The 15,603-nt window shown below is 35.1% G+C and overlaps 2 protein-coding genes across 5 annotated transcripts in view; one reads left to right on the forward strand and one right to left on the reverse strand.

The window, feature by feature from the left end:
• Positions 1-7,042, forward strand: part of LOC128986638 (UDP-GalNAc:beta-1,3-N-acetylgalactosaminyltransferase 2-like) — a 41,391-nt gene extending 34,349 nt beyond the window's left edge. The window contains exons 1-5 of one of the 4 annotated variants that reach the window (XM_054407105.1): positions 483-581; positions 989-1,026; positions 3,151-3,468; positions 5,530-5,571; positions 6,344-7,042. In XM_054407105.1, coding sequence (XP_054263080.1) covers positions 530-581; positions 989-1,026; positions 3,151-3,468; positions 5,530-5,571; positions 6,344-6,508 — 615 coding nt within the window. In that variant the 5' untranslated portion in view covers positions 483-529 and the 3' untranslated portion in view covers positions 6,509-7,042. Of the gene's footprint in view, positions 1-482; positions 582-988; positions 1,027-3,150; positions 3,469-5,529; positions 5,572-6,343 lie in introns of those variants that run through there. The other 3 variants (XM_054407106.1, XM_054407107.1, XM_054407104.1) reach the window with 3 other exon arrangements.
• Positions 7,043-9,704: 2,662 nt separating this feature from the next.
• On the reverse strand, positions 9,705-15,113 carry LOC128987382 (uncharacterized). Its single transcript, XM_054408203.1, has 3 exons — positions 15,088-15,113; positions 10,648-10,788; positions 9,705-10,021 (listed from the first exon to the last, which is right to left on the reverse strand). The coding sequence occupies exons 1-3, from the start codon at positions 15,094-15,096 to the stop codon at positions 9,800-9,802; spliced, it is 372 nt and encodes a 123-aa protein (XP_054264178.1). The 5' UTR covers positions 15,097-15,113; the 3' UTR covers positions 9,705-9,799.
• Between the last annotated feature and the right edge of the window lie 490 nt (positions 15,114-15,603).

Raw genomic sequence — 15,603 nt, forward strand, 5'->3', positions numbered from 1 at the left:
GACTGTCTGCAAACCTTTTTTTTTTTTACTGCATACCATTTGAATGACGACAAATTCATTATTTAAATTTAGCTCCAATACACACTGAATATGTCAAGTTTTTTTCCAATATGGTGTCCAAATCATGGAATGAAAATAAAGAGCTAAAGTAAAAATCGATCCAATTGAAAAATAACTATCATTTCAATTATGTCTGTGTTGTAAGCAGTAAGCAATCAGGTTTAATTGCAATCGATTCATTAGTCTTGCTTTTCGGGTAAAACCCAAGGTTATGGCGAGGTATGTCACACCAACCAGCAAACTAGATGTCCTTTGGGGGTTTTATTTTCTGATACATTTTAACACAATTCACTACCACATCCTATGACTGTGTTTAATTGTTCTTTGTCATTGACAAATGCCTAGAACGGCCTATGTATTGTTCATTTGACAGTCATGTCCTGGGTCTCTATGTTTTGCTAGTCAGCTTGCAGCCAATGATGGTTCAGTTGTCTCTGATCAAATATCCACTTGAAATTCTCCATGAAACATGTTTGCCCGTTTGATACCCGAACATTTATGGTCCATCTGGGTACTTCTAGGTATGTTCAATTGGATTTTGTTTAGTTAAAATTATAAACCAATGAGATTTATATGAAAACTCTTATTTGGTGTCATTCAATAAAAAAATTGTTTTAATTGTAATTTGAAAATTGTTGTAATTCTATATTTGCCCTTACACCTTTTTTTATGTTTTTATATAGTTTGACCTGTTACTGTGTTATAGTTTACACCTGTTATATAGTTTCCTCAACTTTCATAGTAGACGTAATATTTTCAGTAAATGTGTACAAGCTTCATAATTTCATCATGAATCATGGGTTGGTTTATTTTTTTTTATTTTACTTCTCATGCTTATAAATCCTCCTAAAGGATTTTTTGAGGGGATTCAGATTGAAGAAATAGAAAATTATAATTTAGGTGTATACATAAATCTCAATTGTTTCAGGTGCCACATGCTTTCCAACAATTTTGATCATTCTGAAGGTAAGACTTTTTAGTTACATTAATTCATTTCATAAGTTAATATTTATTTAGTTTGTTTAGAAAATGTTGTAGAAAAGTATTTGAGTATTGCTAATTCAGGGAAAATCTAGGAAACCAGGAACTATCTTCTTTTGGATTTGTTTTTAGTACTTATTCTAAAGATTAATAGGTACATACCTTCAACAGCCAAACAGTCATAAGCTTTCCAGAGGTAATATAATTGTCTAGGTTTGTGGTTTGGCTTGTGATTTTGCCAGTTTAAACGTTTGAGGTGAATGGGGAAACGTCTACTTAACATCCAACTCTTAATAGTTGGCACAATGTTGTTGCTACCTATTGTTTTCACAGTGGGAAATCAAAATAAATTAAATTCAATACTAACGAGCTGGTGGCCCGTCCTACGTACGGGAATCGAGTTGTCAACTAAAACGGAATAACTCAGAACATCTAGTTTACACGCATAAGACACAAATTCTGGCAGTTTTAATGGGGAAGATCAACTTATAAACAAATGTAACGTGACCACCTATTTATTCCATTCGAATATAGACCTAAAATATGGCGATATGCATTTTTAATCCGATAATTTCACCATAAAACAGCATTTGTGTCGATTTGAAAAATCTTGAAGTGAGATTGGCGACCGATTCACACTGGTTTTTAGTAGAGTAGCTACATGCCACCTCTAATTGCATACTGTACTACTTATGTACCTACCGTACCTTATCTTACCTCCGTGACCACTGAAACTTTTATGAGGCTTCTCTTCTATCACCTGCCTCTTCAAAATTTAGATCCCAGTCTGAGGATGCATTTCATAACTTGATATTTCCCGTCTATCGTGTGGTACTCCTTGGAATATACTTTTTTTTAAATTTATGCAGAGCCTGTCCATCCAAGCTTTACCTACTTCTGGAAAGCATCCCTATATTTGGGTGTTAACACATTTCTCTTAGCTCTCTGTTCTTTTTTATTTCGACATCCGGGCTATTATCTTGAACTGGTCTGTATATTTTCTCTTCACTTTATTATCTAACCCACCATTAAGGTTTTTCGGTTCTTTGGTCAGTGCCCAAGTTTCTGAATCATCAGTACTACGGGGATAGTTGGCATGGTATGAGTCGACTTTGGTTTCTGCTGCAGTTTATTTGACAGTTTTATAGAGACCTACTACACCGATTGACGTTTTTATTACTAACCAAAATTTTAGTATGCCGACATACTCACATTCAAACATACAGAAAAAGAAGTATCAACACGTAAACCACTTATATCTTAAACAATTAAGCGATAAACTGCTGAAAAAAATATTTCCCAAATATGAGTTGAAATTTGCAATGCATAAACTAAATACTTACACAGATTGCATTTACGACAAAACTTGATTAAACGCAAGTGTTTGAGATGTTTAGTTCAAAATAACACTTATCCTGATAACGCAGATCCTTCACGGTAGGGGAAAACTACCTACATTTTAAAGTGAAATAGTATGTATATAGTAGGCAAACACCAACGAACAATATTTTTGTAAACAAATAACTCGTAACATAAACATTTCAATGACAGTTATAAACCAGCTGTTAGTTAAACCAGCATTGAAAATACTTTAAATTGCTAGCGTCGGCTGCTAGACTTTTTAAAAATTAAAACTTAATTTCTAAAAAACTGAAACCCTAAACTAATATTATGGCTTCGACATTCCCTAGTTCTCAAAATTATCTTTCTTTCCACACAAAAATCATGAAAATCCGTCAAGTGGTTATTTCAGAATCGTGAAATAAAAAAAAACCCTGTTTCGTTTTAATATTATAGATAACCAAGCTTTTAATCAAACCAGGAGAGTCTTGAGACCCTAAATTGTCAATGCATCCTTAAATCACACAGTTAAATTTATTTTTTAGAGAAAACATGACTTGTCTGAGGAATCGAGAGGGCTTTTTCAGAAAGGAAGCAGTAGAGAGAAATTAGTTGATTCTACTCCTTCTAAAGAAGCCCCCTTGTCTCTACCTAAAAAGTTAATTGTTATGTGTGCTTTTAACTGCCTGGAACTCTTGTTTTTCGTGTAAGCGGTTTATTCATCCTTCTTCGTTTATTGATTGTAAAAATTAGTTTTACCTGTTTCAGATGTGTGGGGTAGCGCATTCTCAACTTTATTACACGACTGGTAACACCATCCAGATCCCAAGTTTTCTATTGCCATCCACTATAACTTTGAACATACCTCAAACGCCTCAGTCTACACCCAGACCTGCTGCACCGGCTACTTTCCGGCCACCTACGGGCACTGGGGCGTTTGCTCCTGCTTTTGGAGCCCCCGCGGCTGGTGCTGCCCCTGCCCCGGCACCTGGTGGGGCGACGACTGGTGGTGCAGCTCCTGGGGCTCCCCCTGTGGCACCTGCACCTCAGCCACAGACTATCAGCGTCAGCATAACCCAACCCCAGGTAACTTTTTTTTAATATATTTTAAGTGTTTTACTTTTTACGAGAATAAAGCAAAATACTGTTTACCGCCTTTGCTGAACAGCCTGTCCGCCTCTGGTGTGAGTGAGTATGGACATTCTGAAATGTTGGTCATAGGCAGGGCTACTAGTGAATCATAAATTCCTTTGTGAGCTATCTATACTCAGTTACGAACCTTGATTCGATTGGTATATCAATACGGACAGAACCACCAACCATTCACCTGTTTTCCCCCGTCTAATATTATGGAAACTGTCGATCCAGTCACTGTAAGCTAAGATGTTGTAGTATAACAAAGTATTTTCAAAGAATGTGCTGTTAATTTTTTTCAAATGGATCAAATTGGCTTAAAAGAAGTGACGATGTAATAGATTATTTGTACGATATCAATGGCAAAGAACAGTTTACTGAAGGCGGAGGTGACATTTTTCTTTCTGATGATGACTTTCTGTAGTGATGAGAGTGATATTTGGCAATATATTTTTCGGCAATACTTATAAGTGTTGAGTGTCCAAGTTACGAGTGTAGGGACACCGGGCATGCGGTCCAGTCTATAATCCTTTTAATCACGATCAGTTGACCTGTCAGTTCTAAGTTGGCTCTAGGAGGGGTGAGAAAGCAAGTGTGATTGCTAGCGTTGGGGGAGTGGGGGAAAGATTGGGGAGGGAGAGAGAGAGGTGGCGCTAAGAGTGGAAGAGTGCACACGTTTTTTTCAGGTCTGCTCCTGTACTTTGAGAAAACATATGTCGGAGGTGCAGTGGGAAGTGACGGGAACAAATTCTTCCCACCATCACTCTGGAGTATGTATGAAATGGTTTTGGAGAGCCGGGATAAAACAAACTATTTCTAGGCATGGAATGGCAGATTCAAGGAGCTTATTGGCAAGCAGAACGCATCTTTTTGGAGTGTCCTTCAGGCTGCAACAACTACCATTGTATTATTTCCTCTTCAGCCTTTTCAAATATCTATCAAATCACATATCTGCGAGGTAAAGTCCTATATAGTGGGTAGGTTTGAGCCAGCCTTAGTCTCCAACAACTCAGTCTTGACCTTCAAAACAAAATATAGCCAACCATAAATAACCAAATACAGTTCAAATTGTTTACTGTACATAATAGGTTTTATGTATCCTGTCAAATTCAAGAAATGTTGCAACTGAATTCAATAAATAATCTGTGGTATTTTTCTAGATAATAAAGCCATTTCTAGACATAAGATTTGTAAGTATTTTATGAGCGTATATTAATGGTTTACGAAAGCAAAAACTTGAGCCCTAAAACATTCGGATAAAAATAACAGCTAAAAAGGCAATTTTACTAACAGCCATAATCATTACAGGCTCCTAAATATTAGTGCTTTTACAAGATGGTTGATCTTTTCATTAATTCATAAAGGCCTCATATAAATACGGTTAGTTGGAAGTCTTGGATTTCTCATATATCTTGTCGTATGATGGTAATTTAAAGCAACTTTAAAGGCAATTTTATTTTATCCGTTGGCAAAAATAAATCGAGTTTTGACCTTCAAGAGCGGGACAATTATTTTTTTGTAATAGTTACAAATGCTTATGACACATCAAGTATTAAAATGATTGTGAATAGGTTAGCGAGAATAAAGGAAATCTCTTCCTAACCTTTCCCCCTCTCTCACCCCTCCTCCAACGACCACTACCCTTAGGCCATAAATCAGAGGATTACTCTAAACAAAGAACTGGAATGTTGTCTGTCTCCCTTTTGTTACTGCTAATGAGAAAGGATTCAAAAAATGTATGAATATAACCAATTTTAACTATTAAAAAACTTTTTATCTCACTTTTGAGCATTTAACATTTTTTTATTTGAAATGCATATTACCAAAAGTTGACCGAGTGGGACATTCCAAACCACACTCTCGTAGAGGTTAATCAGAAAATACCTGCAAATCAGTTTGCTATAAGGTATATGATATACTGTATTTTAGTTTTACCAAGCACAGAAATTACTTTTCCTACTTTGTCTAAAGTAATTTAACTGTCACAGTAAATACCATTGTTGTTATGTTCAGCAGGTGGTGAACACTCAAGGCGTCAGCCTAACTCAACCTCAGGTAACTATTTTTTAGTTGACTTTTAGATAAAGTAATTGGGAAGACATCTAACTTCAAAATCAGTTGTTCTTTGTTGTTATTTTTTTTTACATGTATTGTATTTGCTTTACAATTGTTAGCAGATTAGTAACAACAACATCCTTCCAGTCTTTTATTGACAATTTAAGTTATATATATTTCCTAGCGTATTGATGTTTTAATAATCACTTTTGCCCTCAAAAGTTTGAGTGCTACCTCATAAGAGGGCTATCCAGAAAGTAGATTACGTTTTGGAGTTAAGAATTAACTAAGTCTTGGAAAAGTATTTTATTATATACAAATGAAAGTTACACTTAAATACTACTTTTCTACATAGTCGCCTTTCAAATGAAGGCACTTATCGTAGCGATGGACGGGTTTGGAATTTCCTTTGTCGTAACATTCGGCCGTCTGCGCCTTCAACCACTTGGTTACATCTTCTTGCAGCTGTGCGTCGTCATCAAACACACAGACGTCATCGTTTCTTGCGGACACAGAGAAAAGCGTAATCTACTTTCTGGACAGCCCCCGTATATTGATTTTTGCCACTAAATACTTGGGTTCATAAAAATTCATGTTTTATTTAGCTTTAGGTAATTTTTTATTGTAATTCCACCTTGGAATCAACCAGGGAAAAATAACCCACAGTACTCTTGGCTCTTCTTTTGGCAAACATTAATTTACTAATAACCTAATTATTGTAATCAAAAGTAGTTTTAAAAAAATCATCATTTATGATGTTTTATTTGTTTAGCAGGTGGTGAACACCCAGTTAGACAGCTGTCTAGGTCTAGGCTGCTATTCTCTGCTGCCTCTAGTACCGTCTCAGCCGGTTGTGTACGCTCAACCATTGTACTACTCGCTCTGGAACTGGCGGAGTTGGGCTCTTGGTTGGAGATCTGGTTGTGCGGTGTGTTAGTATTGAAAAGAGGCCAATTCTACAGCTGAATGGAAATGCTGGAATTGAGAGCACATTCAAGTATTTCTTTGTTTAGTATCCATTGCTTCAAACTCTCACTAGTGGAAATTAATCGGACTTTGATTTAAAGTGCAAAATTGTTGATCTGAAACATTGTAATTCGGTGTGACAGAGCTTATCAATTTCTGATCAAGAAAACCCTCCTGTCTTACTTGTTGTTCTCCACCCTTTTTCACCTACATTTATAAATTTGTAGCCATTTCCCAAAAAAATAAGAGTGTATGATTTTATTTGCTTTGATTGTTATCAGATTTGAAATAAAATAACACCCTGTTTTATGCCAAACTTAAGCCACACATTTGATTGCCTACCATCAGTGATTTTTATTTCTTTTTCCTCAAAAGTTTTACTACTACGTCATATATTTTTATAGATGTAAGAAAACTATGGAGTAATTTATTCTGTTTTCTGCCATTTGAAGTTTGATTATAATTTATTGTTTTGTACGTAATAAATTATTTATTGTGTTGAGTACTGTTGCTTGTCCATTTTTTACTTATATTCCATAGGGAAGTAGCCTTCTCTATCTGTATAGAAAGAAAGAGTCATATAAAGACTTGACAGGTGTGGTGTGCACATTACTGGAGGAGTGGTGTTTTTTAAGTTTATAAAATGTTGATGGTTAAACTGCAAATCTACACAGTAAGAAGATTTTTTACTTTATTTTTTACTCTATTCTGACCAGAGAAAGGATTTTTTGGAGAGGATGGGAGGCTTGGTTTCTAAAAATAAGTTTTTGCCTATTTAAAATTTTGTTTTTTTTTATCTTAATTAACAACTAAAATATTACATAATATCCAAACAATTAATTAATTACCTACATTAGGAAATGTTTATTAGGGCTTTTAATGGTTGTAATATTTAAAAAAAAACTGTATTGGTAAATGCAGTTGCCCCTTATACTAGCCTTATGAAGAGTATATTAATTGCTGTAGATTGCTGCCTTTTTATTGGTATATCATATGAAAAAAACCTATGTATTCTGCATTTCTCTCACATCAATGAACTTAATATCTCATTGAGCTGAAAACACTCCGAACTGGCAGAACAGTTTTTGTCTTATCACATTTCATGCAATCAAACACCGACTGTTATTGTTTTGTTTAGTCTAATGAGTAATGTGGTATTGTCAATTTTATTCATGAAAATAGCACTGATTTTAAGTAAAGTTGACGTTCCTTCGCTGGCAAGAAAGTATATTTTAGAAAACTTGCGATTGTATAAAAGGATTTTAAGGTATGAATCCATATTGTTGGAGGAAGTTTTAGGACCGTTGAAGAATATAAGTTCTAAAGTCACTGCAGCAGCTCTAAGAGACTACTTGGATGATCAGGTTAGAAAATCATCATATGGGTAAATACCTTTAAAAAAGTACCCTAAGAACACATAACTTTATTTTAACATCTTATATCTCCATTTTTATAGGTATTGTAATACTTATGTGAATTTTTGTGCTGATTTTTTTTTATTGCAATATAACTTAAAATGCACATGCATGAGTTGAAATATCATATTTATTACAAGAGTAGAAAGTAAATCATTATATATTTGAGATTATATGTTTTGAAGTGCGAGATTTATCGTTTTGAGCACTTTAAATATGGTCTAGAATATTTTTAGAGCCACTTTCACTTATGTTTTGAACGTTACTTTTTGATACACTACTTGGATTTTTATTTTCTTAATTAAAATATACATTGGATATTTCTTTATTACAGTTAGAAACATTACAAAACTCATAGCAATTTTTAGGTTAAGCCTTCAGTTTAAAGATAAGATTTTCATTGATTGTACAGTTTTGGTTGTGTCAAATTGAAACAGTTGATGAAACCATGATACATTTTTGTTCACGTCACTCGGGTTGGCAAATTCCAAAAATTTGCATATTTATTTAACATTCTTTACACCACACTATTCTGTTTTAACGAACTTCCCACTCAGGGATTTAGTCCAGAAAACAGCTGTTCAAATGGGGTTTCATTACGTACTATAGTAATGAGTTTTTACCACACCAACTAGCTGATTATATTTGGCAATGGGTGGTTATAAACAAAAACATGACCTCTCTTTGAGGTTATGAGTAGTGATTGTACTTTATTCGATGGGAATAAAGATTTGTACAGATTTTTTATTGGTAAGTTAACTTAGAGTACTATGGTGTAATATATCGTACGTCACTCGTCCAAAATGTGTTTATCGTACTCGTATGGTAATCCCTCACTCGACTTTGTCTCGTACGTCAACGACCAAATTCGTCCGGTAAACACCTATTTTCAGGACTAGTAACGTAATATACTATTTTGAGTTGTTATAATGATGAATTTTCGCAGGTGATAAACATATAACGAAAACAGGTAGTTTCACAGTTGTGTAGTGAAAAGTATTTTGCAACGATAGTTTTGTGTCACTACTAATTCAGTATGCATAATTGTGAATGGGAAGTAGTGAACATATTTTGAAAAACCTGGATGATACCTATGGCACGAATTTGTTCAACTTTTTACTTCTATGATTTTATAGGGTGTGATATACAGAACAAGGTCAACAAAACAAAACCAAGAGCAAAAACAAAGGAAAAAGAGAGCAAGGTACAAAAGACGTTCCAAATTGGGTTCCAATTCGACAGTTAGAAGAAGAAAAAGGACAAGGAGAAAGAAACAAACAAAAAAAACAAAGGGAACCATAATGGTAAAAAACAAATGCACTAAACTAACCTTATACACCAAAAGTATGTTTTTTTAGTCATAAATACTCTTGAAAGGAAGCGAGTTGTTTGCTATAGCCCAGTTAGCATATCAGACTTCTGGTTGAGGATGCCTGGTTCAACACCTGGCTTATCCATAACAATTTAAGAGGTTTGTACTGGTTCCCTTTAAAAGTAAATGTCTCTAATCAAAATAATTGTGACATAGACAACGTCTAATATTACAATAGGTGCACTGTACCTATTTTACTCTAGGCCCCACTTTGCTAATTTCATTCAAGTTTGACAAAGTACAAATTTCATAATTAATTTGAATTAAAATGTTTAAAAATAACTTCTTGGAAAACTATTGTTTTTGATTATTGACACAAACAATTTGTCATCTTTTCAACAAGTTCTACTTCGGAAATAAATCATAATGCCTGGGTGGATAAAATATTTATTAAAATCAACAACAATAATTAAAAACATTAAAAATAAACTATTTAACCTAATCATATATATGACTTTATACATAATAATTCTTTTTAGTTCTTATCAAACATCACAGCAAGGATAAAGTCTGTAAAGATCGTAACATTTGTGGCAGTGATCATTTTTATCGGAGATTCAAACTTCAGCCAACGTATTTCTTCAGTTCTTTTATTGCTTACTACACCAGCTAAAACAAATTTACTTGTGGTTTGGAGGTGTCTGGGTGTTAATTTAGACTTCTTCTCCTTACAAAACACTGGCGAACCAATATCTACCTGAGGGCAAAAGGAATAAATAAATAACCTAACGAATAGCATGCTCTTGAAACAGATTTAATAATAATAAAGTTTCAGACCATTTCCCCACCTTTTATTTGGGATTTTAGTTTTTATTAAAAGAGGGAGAAATCACCCTCTTCTAGATTTTTGCTTTTTTTATGTTCAACAACCGATGATAGTTGGTTTTATTAGTACCATAGACAAAAAGAATTAAATATAGACTGTCAGCCGTGCTGTGGTTACCATAAGTTCTGGCGCACACTGCTTGGAGCGCCGTGTAGTTACTTAGCGCTAATGCCGTAACTACAAAGGCGCTCCCAGCGGTGTGCGCCAGAACCTATAGTAATGGCAGCACAGCTGACGTTTTATATTTAATTCTTTTTGTCTATGTTAGTACCAAGGAATGGTTAATTTTTTACCAAGGATAAAGCTTAAATATGCTACTATTGTCAGTCAATGAAGCTCACTAGTTGAATCATAACAGATTTCTTCCTCTATGTTGCAATTTTTATCCAGAGGCCTAGTACCCACGATGAAATAATAAATTATGCCTTATATAATTGTATGTGACCAATGTCTTTGAAATACTACAGTACTTCAAATTGCTAACATGATGAGAATACCTGTTGGATGATATCAGTAGCAATGCTGTAGAGGCAGATACGACTGGTGTTGCGACATAAACACTTGTAAGGATGCTTAGTAGTCATCTTGACAGCCTTGAGCCTTGGAGACTCATCCACAGGACAAACAAGTTCTGCATCCTGCAAAGGAGCTCTCAGATATTACACTTTTTCTAGATTAGACATATCACACTGACACACTAAGGTGTGTTTTAAAGAGAAGTTGAGTAATGGCTGAATGTGAAACAAATGAGATAATAGCTTTGTTACTGTAAGATGGATCAGTAGCTGAAGGTCTAAATCCCGAAAGTTCTACAATCAACCTTCGACACACATATTGCATTTTGTACTTATTGCTGCGGGTCCAAACGGGCAGGGGTGCCCACAGGGGGGTTTGATGTCGCAAAATGCGACATCAGAAATTTATTTGGGGGGGATTTTATGATTTTGGGGGGGATTCAAGCCAGTGATTGGTTAAAAGCACATAAAAGATTAATCAGATAATTTTTACGACATCCTTAATTTATTACTGGGGTAATTATGCAATCAAAATCCCGTTTGACATTTTATTTTGATTAATAAATCATTTTATAATTGCTATAAAATATATAGATACTTTTATGTGGATTTCCACTTTCTGACTCGTATCATGTTTGACAGTGAGAACAACTCCATGCCAACTGCTGTCAAAGGATTATGGTTGGCTTATTAAATTGTATCTGCAATTTGGGTTTGGTTTTACCTTTCATTATGAACTCATTCTCAAATAGTCCCATTGCCTTGAGGACCTATTGATGGTTTTTTAGGTTTGTTTATTATAATATATACTTGATTCTTGATTCATAAAAAACCAGTATTATGATAATGATAATCATTTTGCTATTTTTACAAAATGAACAACAACATGAAAGCTTGTGATAATATTTTCGCTCTCCCAAATAATTATGCCTGGGTCATTTATTCATTGGAAGAAATTGACATACAGTAGGCCTACTCTGTGACAATTTAATTAAGGTTTTTGATAGGCTATGTGTTTACGTTAACTTCAAGAATCGAAACACATGATTCTGGATTAATTAAATTGTATTTGTTATTGTCTTTTCTTGAATCTAGAAAGAGCTTCAAACAAATTTTACTAGTCTTAGAATAGATATATAATTATTTTTTACGCCACACTACACTATTTTGACGAACTTCCCATGCAAGGATTTAGTCCAGAAAACAGCTGTTTGTCGCCAGCTTCATCAAATGGGGTTTCATACAGTACTACTGTACTGTAATAAGTTTTGCCGGACACCAATCAGCTGATTATACTGTATTTGGGTGGCAATGAGTGGTTATAACAAAAACATAACCTCTCTTAGAGGTTATGACTAGTGATTTTTAGTCCTTTAGTTGGTGGTAGGTAATATATAAGGATTTGAACGGATTTAGTAGTATGGCGTAAACTATCGTACGTCACTCATCCAAAATGTGTTGGCCGGACTCGTATAAAAAAACCACTACTCGACTTCGTCTCGCACGGGATTCAGGACTAGTAACGTAATATACTATTTTACCACACTATGATGTTTTTAACTGTTTTACATATATGTAGATACATTAATTGGTGGCTGAAAGCTACGTTTTGCAGGCCATGCCAGCTGTCATCGTCATTCGGGGATCGAGCAAGTTTTTACATCCCTAGGGCCGCAAAATCAGCTGTCCACTTACTTTCTTAAAACATGAATGCATAAATACACAATCAGTATCCATAGCATTGCAATAGAGTTGTTTTATTGTCACCGCTGCCTAGCAACTATTTATTATTATTTTTGCTGATTCCTCAAATTATTTATCCACATGACCTTAAAGTTGTAGCTGTGTTGACTATATCAGTGTGCAGTGCATTACCATTGAGGTGAATTAGTGGTAATAGGGTATAGTGTGGTGAATAATAGCGTTCGTACCACGGACTGAAATGGTTTTGCAGTTCTCGATCGTTTTAAGTCCTCGACTTCGTATCGAACTTAAAAACTATCTCGAACCAGCAAAACCTCATTTTTGGCCCTAGGCACGAAATATACTATTAAGTTTAGGCCTAGTAATATTTTTGAGACTGACAATTTTACACTTATTTAAAAAGGACCAAACTCAGAAGTGGATTAAAGGGCAATTTAGAAAATATCTCGACATAACTTTAAGTACTTTCTCCCCTACAATTTAATATGGTAAAATAATTGTTTATGTAAAAACCCTGATCCCAAAAAAGTGGTTTTCGAAGTGTTGTGTTTGTCTGTCTGTATGTGTGTATGTGTGTATGTATGGTACAGAGCTACAGACCACGCCTGTGGTCCGAGTCCGATTTTGATGAAATTTGGTATTTTAGGTACCTACCAATCCATGGTCTCTCCAGATGTTTTTTTTCATTTTGGATTTTTAATAGTGATATTCCATAAAACCCTATAAAATAATAGATGAATAAAATTTTCTCAGAATTGGCCCGAACGATTTTGATTAAAAATTAACATGTTATACTTTTTGACAATGACAAAAATTGTATAAACCCTCTATGCCGTAAATATTATGGTTCAAAAGTTATTGCAACTTTTGTGATTTTCCCTTTTAAAACCTATTAATTAATGGAAAATCGGATTAAAAAACTAGGCCTACATGGCCAATTTTGATTCAAATTGTGTGCATGTTAAAAATCCAACTCATTTAAATTAAAACTAAACTAACAAATAGTTTGCTACTAGAGTTTTAAAGCAATATTGTCCATTTAAATTGGGTTAAAAGTTTGATTCAAACGCTTAAATTCCCATAAATTTCAAGAAGTTTCGGGGGCACCCCTTCCCTCCCCGCATTATAAACATAACTATGGGTTAGCCCCCAGACCTTCCGGCATGGGTTAAACAACGAATTTGGGGGGGATTCTGCGACGTGAGCTTTGGGGGGGATGGGCACCCCTGCAAACGGGCAGTTGTGGAAGGTCAAAATCCCGGAGAGTCTAAAAAGGACAGTCAATGTAGAAAAATTATCTACAGTAGACGCCCTCTTATCCGGACGTTGGTTTAACCAGACTACACTTGGTAGAAGTGACATCTCTTTATCCGGACAATTTTTATCAGCACATCGGTTTAACCGGACTAGATCGGCAGGAATTGGGCGGTACTGAAACGACTGTTCTTGTGGGAAAAATTTGAGACCAGTGATCACGTGTCTAATAGAATGCTCTCCTAAATTTAAGTCAAATATATACTGTATACAGTATGCATTTAAACGGTCCGTTTTAACGAGTTTTTGGGGACGTCGGTTTAAACGGAAAAACCGCTATCCGGACTAGCCTCGGTCGCGTGGAATCCGTATAAGAGGGAGGCTACTGTACTGTTACTGTGTTAGACCTTGCTGGATTTATACCTTGAGCACACAACCTATATTTTCTAATTAAATGATAAAATGAGAGTTGATGAGAGTCTTAAGTCCCGGAAAGACCTTCGGCTTACAGTTTGCATATTGGACGAATTCTAAAATATTAACCTAACCTAATCTTACCTATCCATTCGCAAGAGACATGAGAGTTAGTTGCGTTATTGACTGGGTTTACAGCCTTCAACTCTGTCGACGCAATGCCCACATTTTTGACCTTCCGCTACAGAGGATGAAAGGCGAACAGTGGCGGAAGGTTTAATTTTCATCTTTAAAATATAATTATTAATTATAAGACCTTCTGCTAATAGTCCAAAATACAAATTGAATTACCGAAGGTCTAATTAGACCTTCAGAGATTTGATCCTCAGCAACTCTCATTTTATAATCATGTACTGTATATACAAAATATAGGTTGTGTCCCCAAGGCATAAATTCCGCAAGGTCTAAAACAGTAACAGTGGATAAGTTTTCTTCATTGTCCTTTTAGACCCTCTGGGATTTAGACCTTCAGCAACACTCCCCTATAAGATCAGCTGGTTCTTTTGCCAGAACCTTTTATCAAAAGCCAATGATGCCGGGCTGGGTAGCCGAATGGTTTTAGTGCTCGCCTAACAATCAAAAGGTCACCAGTTTGATCCTGATAAAAGTCAGTAGCTTTTACATTGTTCGAAACTGGACCCAGCTGTTCCAGATCATTGGGCTTTAAATAGACGATCCTGGCTAATGCTTATCGGTCATTAACAAAGCTAAACAGATCATCTCACAACATTCTACGCCCATCCTGCACCTAGATGGCGTCCTCATCTCAATAATTGATAGTTACAAGCACCTCACCTGGACTAAAAAAAAAACGCTTTAGACTTTTTTTGGGATGAAACCAGAAGACTTCTGAATCTTCTGATTACTGTGTCAACATAATACATTCCGCTAATGAACCTTATGTGTATATTTAATCCACGTCAATTACTTGGTTGCTACATAAAATTTAATCATTTATAATCTAATGCAAAAACTGCACAATATACTTACATCAGCCATTTTTGAATTAGATCTGTGCAACTGGAAACCTGGAAGAATATCTAATACTTTACTCAGTTGATACATAAACATGCTACTGAATCCCATGATGTTCTGAATACCCAGTACTTTATTCAGAATTGGTTTGCTTTGTTCACTGTAATGTTCAATAGTTTTGATTGAATCTTGAAAAGTTGGATTATGACATCCCGATGAATAAGAGGACTGAAAAATATTCAAACAAAATTAAAATATTAATAAAATGCAATATTAGGTCTTTGGTGTCAAACAGGTCTTCGATAGATTATATTACTGTACAGTATAGGTAATTTGACCTAACGTTCTGACATCATAAAAGTAATATCGGAGAGCTACTACTCTGGCATTGATTCGAGAGTGCAGATTATTGCACAGTAGAAATGCTTACTTACAATGACCATAATAGATATCTCTCTGTACGATAAACCAACAGCTGGTTTAAGTGTCGGTCGTGGTCCACCATGTCCAAGATCAAAGAAAGCGCCTTTT

The sequence above is a fragment of the Macrosteles quadrilineatus genome, unplaced genomic scaffold, assembly GCF_028750875.1.
Source record: "Macrosteles quadrilineatus isolate MER2022 unplaced genomic scaffold, UCM_ALF_1.0 Scaffold_2__2_contigs__length_208266976, whole genome shotgun sequence".
In the NCBI taxonomy this organism is placed as follows: domain Eukaryota; kingdom Metazoa; phylum Arthropoda; class Insecta; order Hemiptera; family Cicadellidae; genus Macrosteles; species Macrosteles quadrilineatus.

Bases quoted from the DNA above. Each gene is read 5' to 3' on its own strand.
- LOC128987382 (XM_054408203.1), bottom strand. The intron at 10,022-10,647 runs GTATTCTCATCA...TTTTGCCCTCAG, and splicing joins CTACTGATATCATCCAACAG to GTAGATATTGGTTCGCCAGT.